The following is a 15,339-nucleotide window of genomic DNA, read 5'->3' as shown; positions in this document are numbered from 1 at the left end:
TTTGAAAACATGACCATGTAAATATGAATGTAGTTTTTTATAAAGTGAAAGTCTAAACTCTTTAATCAATAGTCTTTACATATTTTGGCTTTATTTACATGCTAAAATAGAAATAATTGATGACTTAGTAGAAAATGGATTTATTCATGAGCAGATTTTTAAGGCTGAAAATTTTTAATGTCCTATTTTAGTCCAGAGATGCCTGGAACTGTTGAAGTTGAGTCTACCTTCCTGGCTCGATTGAACTTCATCTGGAAAGGTTTTATCAACATGCCTTCTGTGGCAAAATTTGTTACCAAAGCCTACCCAGTGTCTGGTTCCCCTGAGTATTTGACAGAGGTACTGTGAACTTCTCTGCCCTTTTCTGCTCGGACTCGGATTGGCATATGTGTTTCAAAAGCAGTAGAAGAGAAAACAATATTATAAATAATAAAAGTATTAAATGGTAAAATTATTTTCATTCATAAGAAAAATATTGACAATAATCCTTAAACTATTCAGTTAATGGAACTGTGAGTTCACAAATGGAGTTTTTGAACTATAGATAACTGTGTTCTGAAAGTTTTAAACCCACATGTCCTACACTCTAAGATGTGTTTTACTATGTCAGAGAATTAAAAATTAATGGGAATCTGCATGGATAGCTTAAGTTTTTCCTTAAATGTAGACTTGATAAAAGATTGACCTGCTTAGTATGGTCTTCAGTGTTAGCCTGTCAGGAAGATTTTTCCTTGTTAACAGTTCTCATTCTCCTGTTGTTTATGTTTCCCCAGCTGTATGAGTACAGTTCTTAATGCCTCTTTCTGTGAATGAGATGCAGGTTATAGTTGAAATGTTACAGCAAGTTGACGGTCTCATGAGACCAATGACTGTAGTTGCTGCAGGTTTTATATGTGAAGGAATTGGAAGGAACTCTTATGCATATGGAAAATAAGCAACTATACTATTGTATTATAAATGAGAAAATATGACATTTTTAAATTATTTTGAAGAAAGTTGTATATTTCTGTGTTTATGCAGAAGGAAAATAAATCAGTACACGTGTACTGTATTTTTGTTGAGATTATATTTTTCTGTTATGTTCATATCTAACATTAACTTTTCCCATTCATTCTCAGTCTGCTGACCATGAAGGCAAAAATTAAAAAAAAATTTTTTTTTTCCAAAAGCCTAAATCATATATATGCCTGGTTTTTTTTTTCTAAGACTAACATAAACTTTACTTTTTTTTGTATTCAGCTGAAATTAAATTTTTTTAATTTTAATTTTTTAAAGATATTTACTTAATTATTAGAGCACATTTTTAAAATTTTTAAAAAATATTTAATAAATAATTATTTATTAGAAAGAGAGAGAGAGAGCACAAGCAGGGAGAGTGGCAGGCAGAGGGAGAGGAAGAAGGAGACTCCCCGTTGAGCACAGAGCCTGATGTCAGGCTCAATCCCAGGGCCCTGAGATCATGACCTGAGCCAAATAAGCAACTGAGCCACCCTGAAATTAGTTTATGTGTAATGTGGCTGAACTAATGTTGATCAGTGTATTTGTTTACCATTATGTCTTAATAAACAACCTAATTATTTTACATATAGTTTGCTAAAAAAATATTTTAGAAGCATTGATTTTATAAGAGGAAAATTAAATGGACCCATGATGTTCTTCTTTTTGAACAAATCTGTTTAGAAATGTAGTCTTTGATCAATCTGTGGTAACAGGAGCTCTTTTAAATGGGAAAGAAGTCCTAAACAATGAAATTTGATCTTAAACAAAAACTATTCTCCTTTCTGAGCAAGTTTTTATGTGGTAGCTTTCCTGAATTCTACCTCTGCTTTCTGCTTATTTTTAGTTTAGGACCAAAATCCCAAGTAAATATTTAAAGCAATTAATAATTTAAATAAACTTAATTGAATTTAATATCAATTAATTATGCTTTTCATGAATTTTCCCAGCTTAGAAAAATAGAAATATACTGATTAGTTTTAAATATTTTCAATTTACACAGTTAACTGATTTTATATATAGTCATCTATTTTCAGAAAGATTCTACCATTTAAAAAAATGAATTTGCATTATTACAATGTTATTCTCTGCTGTGTAAAAATATGCTCTATATTTAAACTTAACTTCTGAAATCCAGCTGTTAATGATTAAATGATATCCTTGCCCACTACCAACCAGAAGGGGAGGCAGGCTAGGGGGAGGTTGGAGAAGAAAAACAATCTCTAATATTCTGAAGTCTGTTGTATTTTTTCTGGATTGTCAATGTGTCATATGCTTGCCACTACCCCTTTACTTCCTGTCTTTCCTGCTGAGAACTGACATGACCTCAGATTCCATCTCAGTTGTATCTTTGGTACCCACCCTAGTTATTTGGAGTTGACATTTGAGGTAAAGCCTGATTTCTGCCCCTGCACTTTATGTTCTGTGATGCAAATCTTTTTATTTACTTGTTTTTTATTACCATTTCAAATTAGTCTTAGAGCTAAATTTAAATTAATTATGACTGTTACAATATATTCTGTATATGTTGCTCACTTTCATTTTTTATTGTAGGATCTACCAGATAGTATTCAAGTAGGTGGCAGGATATCACCTCAGACAGTTTGGGATTATGTTGAAAAAATTAAAGCATCAGGAACCAAGGTAAGGAGAATTTCTTTAGTTATACCAGCATGAGAGAATATTTGAAAAGTAAATCACTGAGAGTTCTTTATGCAGGGTACCCTGGGGGAAGGAGCCAATACAAATTCTGAATTTACATAGTATGCCTGACAAAACTGAACTAAAGCCATCTGCTAAGGCTCCGAACAGCCCAGCATTCCTTTTGTGGGTTTTTCTTTCCTTCTGGTATGCTTTCTTAGTGATTTCTGTGTCAGTGTTTTGGAAGAAATGTTTTAGAATTAAGTATTGCGATTCCTCCTGAAATTTTGCCTTGTTTTGATTATAGACATTTGTTTACTTAGGGCATAGGCTAAGCTGCTGCAATAAGAGGACCCTAAAAGTATAATGGCTCAAAGAATATAGAAGTTTATTTTTTTAAATATCAGTGGTTCAGAGTAGTTCTTGGGCTCTGGTTCTACAAGATCATTCAGGGCCCAGTCTCCTTTTATCTTATTATTTGGCTATTTCCAAGAGTGTTACCCTTATCAAACATGGTCAGAGCTGACTTATCAACCTCAAGTGGGAAAAATGAAGAATGCCAGTCTAGTTGTTTTAAAAGCAAGACGTGAAAATTGCTGTTAGCATTTCACTTCCTCTAACTTCCATTGGCAAGAACTTTTTAGTAATGTAGCCTTATGTAAGCTGCTAAGAAGGCTGGGAAATGTAATCTCTGGAAATGTTGTCTCTGTTGGATGGTGATATGCCCAGCTTCAAAGGCTTCTTTTTGTAATAGGAGGAAGGGAAGAGAATAGATAGTTGGTGATAATTAGTAGCCTGTATCACAATATTATTTTTTCTCTATATATATATATTTTCTATCATTTCTTTAACTTGTAGAACAATACTACACAGGAAAATTTACATTAGAAGAAATTTTTTTTCCCTCCACGGATGATAGTACCTAGCATATTACAGATATTAAAAAAATAAATCTTAAATAAGTGAACATTAATTTTTTTATCTTTTTCTTAAGATTAGACATGTCTAGTAAGATTAGAAATAATCCAAAGTGGATGATCTCTAGGTAAAAAGAATATATATTTTTCAATAATTGATTTTAGAATTTAAATTGATACAGTGTTAGAATACAAATAAATCTTGAAGCGCTATAAAAATGTTACATTTATTTGCTATCACGTCTCATAATAGTAAAAGTCAAGGGAAAGCAATTGGGAAGGTATTACCCTTGGACATTTTGGGAATCACTCTTCATCTACCCATATATTTCTGCCTAACACTTTATAGTATACCTCCTTCCTGAACTGACTGAAATAGAGGTAATAGTTGTTACCTCTGAAAAATAGTTCAGATGATCTTTTATAAGAGGTAGAGCCATAGTTTAGCTCATTCGTAAGTTTTCTTTAGGAACTTGCGTCAATTTAGGCTTTGTAGCAGTTCTGGCTCTCTCCATTTTGACTATGTACCTTCATGAAAAGGCATCCATTTTTTTTACATTACCAAATTAATACTACGTTGGGACTCTCTTTTCTATTGGAAACATAACCTAGAACCCAGAGGCACACAAATAAGTTCCCGAGTAAGCCAGATGATTCTACAAAATTTATGGCCTTTGTGTATTTGAATTCTTTCACCCAGCCTCTTTTATTTCTAAATCCAGTCCCTGTAAATGGGTTTTTCAGTGGATTTGAGTAAGTTTTTTGTGTGTGTGTATATGGCAGGGTGGTGGTGGTAGGTGATATTAATTTTCAGTGTGCTGAAAACACAGGCAGCCCTTTGTGAAGGTTATAACATATAAATATAAAAACACATAAACATATAAATAAGGAGATAGTGTAAACACCAAATGACTTCGGTTTAAATATGTTCTCTATCACTGAAAATTGTGTCACCTTGAGCAAATTAATTACCTGGGGACTCAGTGTCTTATGGGACACTTTCAGATAAAACAAATCTATTAGTGGATCTGCAAAGATCTTTTCCTAAGAGTTGCTTCCCTTTACTATTTTTATCTGCATTTAAGTTGGTAAATCATGTTATTTGGTAATCATCCTTATAAAATTTACTAGATTATTACTAATTGAGAAATGATATTTAAAACCAAGCTGTTCTTTAGGTTATTTTAAATAATCATTCATTATTTTCTTGAATAGGAAATTTGTGTGGTTCGCTTTACACCCGTAACTGAAGAGGATCAAATTTCTTATACTTTGCTGTTTGCATACTTCAGTAGCAGAAAGCGCTATGGAGTAGCTGCTAACAACATGAAGCAGGTTAAAGATATGTACCTTATTCCTTTGGGTGCTGCAGATAAAATTCCACACCCTCTTGTGCCTTTTGATGGACCTGGTAGGTATACATTTTAATAATAGAGTATGAATAAAATAAAGCGGGAGGTGAGACCAGAGTGACAAAATGGACTCTGCTTTCCTTCTCAGGATCCAGCCCTCTAGAGCTGACTTGACAGGGCAGGCACCCATTTAATAGGCTGTAATAAGCTAGATGCAAAAATGTAACCTTCATTGTAATGATTGAAAATGACTATTTTTATTTATTTATATTTTTTAAAGATTTTTTAAAAAATTTATTTAACAGAGAGAGAGAGTGTGCACACGCACACAAGTGGGACCGGAGGGGGTTGGTGGCAGGCAGAAGGAGAGGGAGAAGCAGACTCCCTGCTGAGCAGGGAGCCCAACGTGGGGCTCTGTCCCAGGACCCTGGGATCATGATCTGAACCAAAGGCAGACACTTAACCGACTGAGCCACCCAGGTGCCCTGAAAAATGACTATTAATTGATGTTTTTTTATTTGATACAGGGCTGGAACTGCATAGACCTAATCTGTTGTTGGGCTTAATTATCCGTCAAAAACTGAAGCGGCAACATAGTGCTAGTGCTAGTACTAGTCATACAGCTGAGACTTCTGAAAGTGTACCAATGGCTTTGCCACCTGATAAAAAAAGTAAAATAGACGTTTCCACAGAAGAAACACCAGAGGAAGAAAATGACTTTTTTAATTCTTTTACAACTGTATTACATAAGCAGAGAAATAAGCCTCAGCAAACTCTTCAGGAAGACCTTCCGACAGTAATTGAACCTTTAGTGGAAGTCACCAAACAGGAGCCACCAAAACCTTTAAGATTCCTTCCTGGGGTATTGATTGGCTGGGAAAATCAGCCATCTACTCTGGAATTAGCAAATAAACCTCTTCCTGTGGACGATATACTTCAGAGCCTTTTGGGCACTACTGGTCAGGTATATGAACAGGATCAGTCAGTGATAGAACAGAGCACTCTCAAAGAAATTCCATTTATAAATGAGCAAGCCGACCCCAAAGCAGAGAAAATAGATAAAGTGGAAGCAACTGATGGCGAAGCCAAGGAGGTGAAGGTTAAAGTAGATGACCTTTCAGAATCTACAGGTAATTCAGTAGTAGGAGAAGAAACATCAATAATGGGGTCATCTTCCATTTCTCCTGGACCTTTGACAAGTCTTAGCCTCAGAGGTAAGCCACCAGATGTTTCTACAGAAGCATTCTTAACAAATTTATCAATTCAGTCAAAACAGGAGGAAACTGTGGAGAATAAAGAGAGAACATTAAAAAGACAGCTGCTGCCAGATCAAGAGAATAATTTGCAAGATAATCGGACTTCAAATACTAGTTCTCCGTGCAGGTCTAATGTAGGAAAAGGAAACATAGACAGTAATGTCAGTTGCAGTGAAAACCTTGTTGCTAATACAACAAGGTCCCCACAGTTTATCAACCTGAAACGGGATCCTAGACAAGCAGCAGGACGAAGTCAGCAGATAACTGCTTCAGAAAGCAAAGATGGAGATAATTGCCGGAATGGAGAGAAACATACCCTGCCTAGTCTGTCACACAAGGAGCACTTAACAGAACAAATCAATGTAGAGGAAAAGTTGTCTTCTGTAGAGAAAAACTCGTGTGTTCAGCAGGGTGATAATTCAGGGGTTGCACAAAACTCACCGTCAGTAGAAAACGTACACACTTCTCAAACAGAACAAGCAAAACCCTTACAGGAGGATATTTTAATGCAAAATATTGAAACTGTGCACCCATTTCGAAGAGGATCGACAGCAGCATCATCTCATTTTGAAGTTGGAAACACATGTCAATCAGAATTTCCTTCTAAAAGCATCAGCTTTACTTCCAGAAGCACCAGCCCCAGAACAAGTGCAAACTTTTCACCCATGAGGCCACAGCAGCCCAACCTTCAGCATCTCAAGTCCAGCCCCCCTGGATTTCCATTTCCAGGGCCTCCTAATTTTCCCCCACAAAGCATGTTTGGATTTCCACCACATTTACCACCCCCTTTACTTCCCCCTCCAGGCTTTGGCTTTGCTCAAAATCCCATGGTTCCCTGGCCACCTGTTGTTCATCTGACAGGCCAGCCACAACGTATGATGGGTCCCCTTTCACAAACATCAAGGTATATAGGCCCACAAAATTTTTACCAGGTTAAAGACATTCGAAGACCAGAAAGGCGCCATAGTGACCCTTGGGGTAGGCCAGATCAACAGCAACTGGATAGGCCATTTAATAGGGGTAAAGGAGATCGACAGAGGTTTTATAGTGATTCACACCATTTGAAAAGAGAGCGACACGAAAAGGAATGGGAGCAAGAATCTGAAAGGCATAGACGCAGAGACAGAACCCAAGACAAGGACAGAGACAGAAAAAGCAGGGAGGAAGGGCACAAAGATAAAGAGAGGGCACGGTTATCACATGGTGATCGAGGAGCAGATGGAAAAGCAAGCCGGGATAGTAGGAATGTAGACAAGAAACCAGATAAACCTAAAAGTGAAGACCATGAAAAGGACAAAGAACGAGAGAAAAGTAAACATAGAGAAGGCGAAAAGGACAGAGATAGGTACCACAAAGATAGGGACCACACTGACAGAGCTAAAAGCAAAAGGTAAAATTTGCAGGCTGCTTCAAGATTACATTTAAATAACTGAAATGTTGTATCTTAAAAACTTTATGATTGCCTGCTAGGATTGTGCCATCTTTTAAATTTTTAATATTGGTGGTTTGCAGAACAATAAAATCTGTGTGTTGGTGCAGGGCGCTCTCTGTACCAGTGCCCATCATCCCTTCTTCATACCAACTGTCCCTAGTTATAGGAATTTAATATTTTTAAAAGTTTTACATTGCTGTATATTCAAAGATTTGTTTTATTAATACGCAATAAAGGCTTAGAAATTTTAGTTTTATTCCTTACTTGGTAAATATGGTTAACTATGGAATATATTTACTGCCTCTAGTGAATGTCCTTTATATAATGACTAATTTGAGAGTAATGTGTGCTCTGTAAGTTTGTTTTAAATTGCACTGTTTTTAAAGAAACTGTAGAGGAGCAACAGAAAGTCAAGCAACTTCATAATCAGATTATATTAATCATTTAGTTGAGCAGGTTTTGACTAAGAATCAGATGCCCAAGGAGTACTTTTATTGCTTTAATCTGCACTCATTGAAGGCATTTATTACCATATACTACAACTTTGTGGTAGGCCATTTTTTTTCCTTTTCATTTTTGGCTCTTTGGAAACTTGAATACTTAAGCTTGTACATGATCTTGTGTTTTGCTATCCTTTTTACTGTAAAATGTAAATATTTTAAGGGATATTTTGATTCTAAATATGATAAAAGAATTTCTCACCTATTTTGTGTGTGTGATTTGAAATTCAGTAGTAAAAGTATTTCTTCTTTGAAGCTTTAATTATCAGATACTAAACTCTTTCTCCGCCAAGAACATACAGGTAATAGCTCTCTATGTCAGGCAGTTGATGAGGGGGAAAAACAATTTCTGTGTCATAGATTACAAGCTATTGAGATAAATCATGTAGTTCTAAAGAGGTTAAAATTGAGAACTACCAATGAAAAAGTGTGTAGCTATAACCCATTATATAGTTATGTTTCTGAAAACTTGTATACCATCAAAATTTGGTACAGACTAATCATTTTACAGAACTTTTATTTAAGAGAAACGTGGTGTGAATCTCTTTGTAAAATGTGTAATTAACTCTAATTTGTTGGTGGAGGTGGCGGCGGGGGGGATAACTACAGTTCTGTATGCTGGTTTTGCTTGAAATAGAAAGCACATGGAGGCTATTGTTAATCCAAATTTAAATTTATTTACACCCTAAATTACCTACTGTATTGATTGCTATAATTTAAAGCAATAGCTATCAAAAGATACTAGCACTTGAGACCAAAAAAGAGAGGGAAAAAATAGTATTTTTACTCCTCTATATTAATGAAGAAAAATATAAATGACTTCACAAAATTAAAAAGATAAAGTTGTCTTAAGAAGTCCCAAGATTATAGTTAAAAATAACTTTGGAAATTAAATCAGCTTTGCTAGTCTCACTGAAGAGAAAAGGTTGTAAATTCAAAACCAAATATTTTGTCTAATTTGCAATAATTTGCAGCCCTTTTTTGTCATCCTTATCCTCTGAAAGTAATCATCATAAAAGTTCTGAAACAGAGGACTTGTATTTAAATAAAGTTTGTTTAATTTTGGCTTACTTTTCTTTTGGAAATTAACTTGTTAGTTTGTAAACAAACAAAACCTAAAGGCATCTTTTGCACCATTATGAAGAAATTGTTTTCAGGGTTTTACAAAAAAAAAAAACCAACCAACCAAACAAAAACCCACCTCAAACCAAAAAGTTAGCTTTTTGATTTCAAGTATGTATGTTGTTAGTAAATCTGCTTTCTCTGATTTATGTGGTTGTGGGGTTGAGCAGACACTGGATTTTTTTTTTTTTTTTTTTTTTTTACAAGGTACAAGTAGAGAAGAATGGGTTAATCAATGGAAGAAAGCCTTTAAGTTAGTTTTTGATTGCTTCTTAGTAAGTTTCTTGTATATATTGTTGCGATGCTTGCTTTAAAGTTCTTTCTTTGTATCTCATTAGAACATGATACATTCTTGTAGACGCTCCTATTAGTAGTGGTGGCCATCTCCTGGGATTACAGAGCTAAGTGTTACAACCAAGTTTTTTGACCCCTTGTTGATGGAAATATTGTGGAGAGTGGGGAAGTATAGGCATATTGACTGAGAGGTGAAGAAGACTACCTTAGAAGTCTCTTGAGGAAACCTAGAAAAATTTAAAAATTTGCCCAAGGTTAGACTGCTATTGGCAGAACTGAATTCTAGCTCAGTTCTAGTTTTCTCCAAGGATTATGTGCATGCCAGTTGTATGAGAATTGGGAACAGGAGAGAAAGACAAAAGCCTGATTACTGTAGATCTCTTCCATATTCCCTTTCCTCCCTATTCCACCACCCTGTCTGAAACCCTTTATTGAACATTCAACCCAACTCCTCAAAGTGAGCAGGAAGACACAAAAACCTGTGGTTCCCTTGTGTAGATTTGCAAAGTTTATATTCATTTCAAATCCCAATTCTCAAGTCTTATTTTCTGTTGTTTATTTTCTATTGCTGCTGTGACAAATTATTCAAAATTTAGTGGCTTAAATTTATTGTACATTTCCGTAGATCAGAAGTCTGAAGCAGATCTTAGGGTGAGATTAGGGTGTCAGAAGAGTGCATTTCTTTTCTGGAAGTCTTAGGGGAAAATCCATTCCCCTTGCCTTTTCCAGCTTCTAGAGGCCACACACTTGCCCTGCGTCATGGTCCCTTGCATCATCTTCAAAGCCAACAACATGGGACCCAGCCTTTCTTGTGTTGCCATTTCTGATCCTTTGATTCCCTCTTCCACTTTGAAGGGCCATTGTGATTACATTGGGCCCACCCAGATAATCCAGGATAACCTTCATATTTTAAGGTCCACTGATAAGCAACCTAAAATGCCATCTGTGACCTCAGTTCCCTTTTTACCTATTTACAGGTTCCAGGGATTAGGATGTAGACAACTTTGAGGGGCCATTCTACTTACCATGATTCTTGACTTGATAATTCTAGCTTATGTGTGGGTGAACTAAGTTTTTGGAGTTTTAACAGATCTCAGACCATAGTAAATATGTTTAAGTTAAGAAAAATACAAACTCTAGAGAAGAAAATGGAGTTGACAGTTTAGCCACTTGGCTGTTAACACAGGTTTATGTATAGGTGTTAACATAGAAAACTAGTTAACTGGTAAATTTACAATCATGTTTTTAGTTTTTAATAGTAGCTTTTTTTTTTTTAAAGATCTTATTTATTTGACAAAGTGAGAGAGCATAAGCAGGGGGAGCAGCAGGCAGAGGAGAGGGAGAAGCAGGCTCCCTGTTGATCAGAGCTGTCTCTCCCCCCCCCCCTCCCTGCAGTGCAGGGCTCAATTCAGGGTCCTGGGATCATGACTTAAGCCATAGGCAGATGCTTAACCTACTGAGTTACCCTCCACCACCAGGCGTCCCAGTAGCTGTGTTTTTAGAGATGGATGTGAATTCAGTTTAAATGCATTATGAGAGCTAACAAATCAGATTTTATTAAAGCAAATAGTTTACTTAATTTTAGCATTTAAATATTACCAGTTGCACTGTTGCAGTCTCAGATCCCTTAAAACATTGGTCAGGTTACAACTTAACTAGTGACAACAAAGGGCAATATACATAATCAATTATTGACTTTTGTCTCCCAATAGAATTGGTTACTTCTTTTAAAAAGGTGCCAGCCCTGATTCTTTGATTCCTACTTCATAAAGAATTTCAGTAATTCATGTATAGATCAAGAAATACTAGGTTAATAGCTTAGAAGTGTCTTGAAAACATGAATCTACTTTATAGATTCAGAACAGAGTCATGGGGGGAAACTCCCAACAGAATATCTTTAAAGAAAAGGCAGTGCAGTAGAACTATGAATATCCCCAAATACCTTTGCTTTTTCTGTGAAATAGTTCAGTGTGTATGGATATATCTGCCCAAGCCGTATTTTTAAAATACTCCTTATTTTAAAAAAGAATACTATACCCCGCAAAGTAATGATTTTTTTTTTGCAGCAACTTCTTTAAAAGGAATGTTTAAGGGGTGCCTGGGTGGCTCAGTTGGTTAAGCGTTGGACTCATGGTTTTGGCTCAGGTCATGATCTCTTGAGAGAGATCGAGCCCCACATTGAACCCCACAGTAGGCCTACACTCAGCGGGAAGACTGCTGGGATTCTCTTTCTCTGCCCCTCCCCCAGCTTAGGCTTTCACACACTAATAAATAAATCTTGAAAAAAAAATCTTTAAAAAGGTAAACAATGGGGCAACTCGGTGGCTCAGTCGGTTAAACATTTGCCTTTGCCTTCGGCTCAGGTCATGATCCCAGAGTCCTGGGATCTAGTGGCCTTGGATTCCCAGCTCATCAGGGGGCCTGCTTCTCCCTCTCCCTCTCCCTCCCTGCTGCTTACCCTGCTTGTGCTCTGTCAAATAAATTAAAAAATAAAAATAAAGAATAAATAAAAAGGTAAACATTGCCATCACCTGGCTTAGTAGATATTTCACCTTTACTTTAAAACGTTTACATTCAACACTGTTTCAGAAGCATTGTAACTTTTATAGTCAAGTTACCTTAAAGGGTTTCTGTATCAATTTTTTTTTGGGTTGGAAAAGCATATCACAGGAAATCTTCAACACTGTCATCCCAAAGATAGCAAAAATAAATAATGGTGATTATTCACTTCATGAAATTTTAGATTTAAAAGTTAAAAAATTATTTTCACTGAGTCATTTAGTCTTATAGGAAATTGCTAGGTAGCAGTTTTAAGTTCTTTCTTTGTGTGAAATTCTTGGAATTCAGTGGTGAGGGGTACCATTAGCTAGCCTCCAGTCTCTTGGAGCTTGCAGTATAGTGTAGGACAAGTGCCCACATCTTAATATAAAATTGCAGTTGTCAGAAGCAGCTCTAAAGCAGTAATTCTCAAACTTTGGTTTCAGGACTCCTTCACTCTAAAAGATTACTGAGAACCCTAAATATTTATGGATTATATCATTTAGCAATTTAGAAATTAAAGGTTACAATTTTTAAAGTGTTTAACAGTGATCCTATTATGTTAATATAACATTTGTATGAAAAATAACTTCTACTAAACTTAGTAAGAATGTCATTGTTTTCATTTTTCAACATCTCCAAAGTCTTAAGACAGCTGGATTCTCTTATATGCTTCTGCATTCAGTGTTTTAAGATATGTCATTTTGTTTGAAATACATGAAGAAAATCTGACTTCACATTGGAATTGTCGTTGAGAAAAGAAGTATTCTGTGTATCCCCAGAAAATTTATGGGCTTTCAGGGGTACCCTGAAACGTTTTGAAGTGCTGCTTTAAGGATGGGTACTCTGCATTTATTATGAGAGAACGTGGCCTACTGTGATGGGGGTGTGGCCCATTGACGCTTTGGTAGCCTTACATAGAACAGCTTCCTTACCTTTATAGGTAAGATGTGTATCTTTAAAGTTAGGTCTAATTATCAGCCATCAAAACAATTTAAGAGCTATTATGATTTTAATATCACCAAAGTTAAATGGTATGGACCAAAACAAATTTAGGTCACAGTTTTTCAGCAAATATTGGACAGAGTTTTCTTGCATGGTTTCTGTTAAAAAAAAAAAAAAAACACGACTTTGAACCAATATGTAGACATTCTGCAGTTTTACATTATACGGTTCACACACGTTTTCTAATGTCAATATACGTGGGGACAATTTGTGTCCCATCGAATGGTGCCAAAGTTCTTAACTTTAGTTCTGGGGCCCTCCAAGGGCATCTACAGCTTTCTGATTGCAATGATGTGGCAAAAACAAGCTCCCCCCCCCAAAAAAAATCTAAAAGCCTTCAAAATGATAAATTACCTGGTTTCTTTGTACAGACTGGAACCTGCACAGGCAGATTCTGCTCGATAGCATTGAGAAGTTAACTATGCACCAGTCCTTTTATTCGTAAACTCTTTCTGCCATTTAATAAGAAAATTACATATTTTTCCTTTCAAACGTCACAAGTTGCTTATTACCAAGATAATTTTTTTTTTTCTCCACATAGTCCTCCCTGTTAGTGCATTGTGTCAGTGGTGGTGTCAGTTGCTTTCTTGGTGGCCAAATTGTCATAAATATTAAACTCTAAAAAAGCTAAATAACAACAGCAGCAATAGCTACTTTCCCCATCTGAAGTGGTGGAGTGGGATGGGGAGAGAAAATTCTATTCACAATTTTATCAATAACTGGTGGTTGGGTAAAATGGACTTACACAAGTTAATGCTTTTAATGGTACAGATAGAATCAGTATGGTAACTTTCCAATGGCATTATTCAGAACCTGCTTTATGCCCAATTTTGAGACCTGTAGACTTGAAAAGTTAAGTGTAAATAAAGTTTAGTTTTTATATTTGATCAGTTATAGAACTATATGGTTTCAAAAGTCAAGTAAGTCTATAAGGTTTATAACAAAACCCAACAGTGTTTGCCCTACTCTTCTCTCCAGAGGTAACTATTTTTGATTCTTTTAGCCATTTCTTAAGATATTTGCCTTCATATTTGTGACATGTTATATAAAAAAAAAGGTTGCAAAAACTGTAACTATTAATGTCTTACTGTGGAAGATAAGTGTTTAACCCTCACCAGCCAACTCTCCTTTCCTCCACCTCTGCCTTTCCACATTCATGTAAAAACTTTTGGTTTAAGTCCATATTTAAATTTCACATTATTGCAATCATGTAAATATTCATAGCTGAGCCATGCAATAGAATATGGTTATATATTTTTTATAATTTTTATTTTTCCTATGGTAATTTGCTTTTTTTATTTTTCTTTGTATCATTTATCCCACCTAAATTTTATTTAAAAACAATTCAGAGATGTGTAAACACTAAATGGAATGAAAACTTTGGAATCAACATATTTACAGATATATTGGATGTAGGAAAACAACCAAAATCTTTTCTTCAGCTATATTTTATAAACTCATAAAAAAGGATGTGTTAGCATTTAGACTACAATGTGCCAAAGAAATGACTACCGAAATAACCACTTACACATATATTTTGTAAATTAAAATCACAAGTACTAGTTTGTATAATTAATTTTGTTCATCTCCATTAAAAACATTATATCCCTCTGATTTAATTAGCTCATTTTTTTTGAATCCTGAAAAAATACATTTTAATTTTGCCAACAAAATCTCTTTTAAAAATCTCTCGAGTCACTTTACTTTTGGCCATATTCAAATCCCCCTAGATAACTAATGCCATCACAGTTTAGAACAACAAATTTTTTGTATGGGTCAATATCCTCAGAATTAGACTGTCATCTAGGTAGGCCTTAATAAGAGTCTGATTTTGAATTTCTCTTACAAGGTGCCATTTATTATGATAGAATGTGCCATTGTTATAGGTCATAGGCACAGAAAGGCTTTCTCCTAAGTTAACTGCTATTTTCAAGGACTGATTATGGAGACCAATTTCCAGAAAATCATTTTCTGCATTTTGAGCTTTTCCTATCCATACAATTAAGCCTTCTGTCTCAGTAGTACTGAAATTTAAGTATATAGTAGTGAACTGAAGGTTTCTTTTCTTGTAATCTGGATCAATGTATTTAATGTAAGAATTACCCATAAATTTTGCAGCTGAAAATGAAGTTTTGTTTTCACAATACTTTCCCACCCAACCTAAAGCACACAAACAACTGTAGGATAATGACTGATCAGGTGTACATAGAAATTGGCGAAGACAAAGATTATTCAAACAATACACAGACTGGTCACATGTATTTCCAGCCCAGTGTGGCAAACATG

At 35.4% G+C, this 15,339-nt stretch overlaps 2 protein-coding genes across 10 annotated transcripts in view; one reads left to right on the top strand and one right to left on the bottom strand.

Annotated features, from left to right (window-relative positions):
* Positions 1-8,299, top strand: part of PHF3 (PHD finger protein 3) — an 84,050-nt gene extending 75,751 nt beyond the window's left edge. For all 9 annotated transcript variants that reach the window (XM_045803181.2, XM_045803198.2, XM_045803170.2 and 6 more), the window contains 4 exons: positions 192-339; positions 2,551-2,640; positions 4,770-4,965; positions 5,434-8,299. In XM_045803181.2, coding sequence (XP_045659137.2) covers positions 192-339; positions 2,551-2,640; positions 4,770-4,965; positions 5,434-7,556 — 2,557 coding nt within the window. In that variant the 3' untranslated portion in view covers positions 7,557-8,299. The remainder of the gene's footprint in view (positions 1-191; positions 340-2,550; positions 2,641-4,769; positions 4,966-5,433) is intronic.
* A 5,422-nt stretch (positions 8,300-13,721) lies between these two features.
* The window catches only part of EYS (EGF-like photoreceptor maintenance factor), a 1,472,906-nt gene continuing 1,471,288 nt past the window's right edge, over positions 13,722-15,339 (bottom strand). Inside the window, 4 exon segments of the mRNA XM_087856898.1 lie at positions 13,722-14,680; positions 14,682-14,756; positions 14,758-14,845; positions 14,848-15,338. Of these exon segments, the coding sequence (XP_087713024.1) occupies positions 14,626-14,680; positions 14,682-14,756; positions 14,758-14,845; positions 14,848-15,338 (709 nt within the window). The 3' untranslated portion in view covers positions 13,722-14,625.

The sequence above is a fragment of the Ursus americanus genome, chromosome 29 (genome assembly GCF_024610735.1).
Source record: "Ursus americanus isolate L20-20 chromosome 29, mUrsAme1.1.p, whole genome shotgun sequence".
Lineage (NCBI taxonomy): Eukaryota > Metazoa > Chordata > Mammalia > Carnivora > Ursidae > Ursus > Ursus americanus.
The sequence above is the reverse complement of the archived record's forward strand: the minus strand, read 5'-3'. Positions and strand labels throughout refer to the sequence as shown.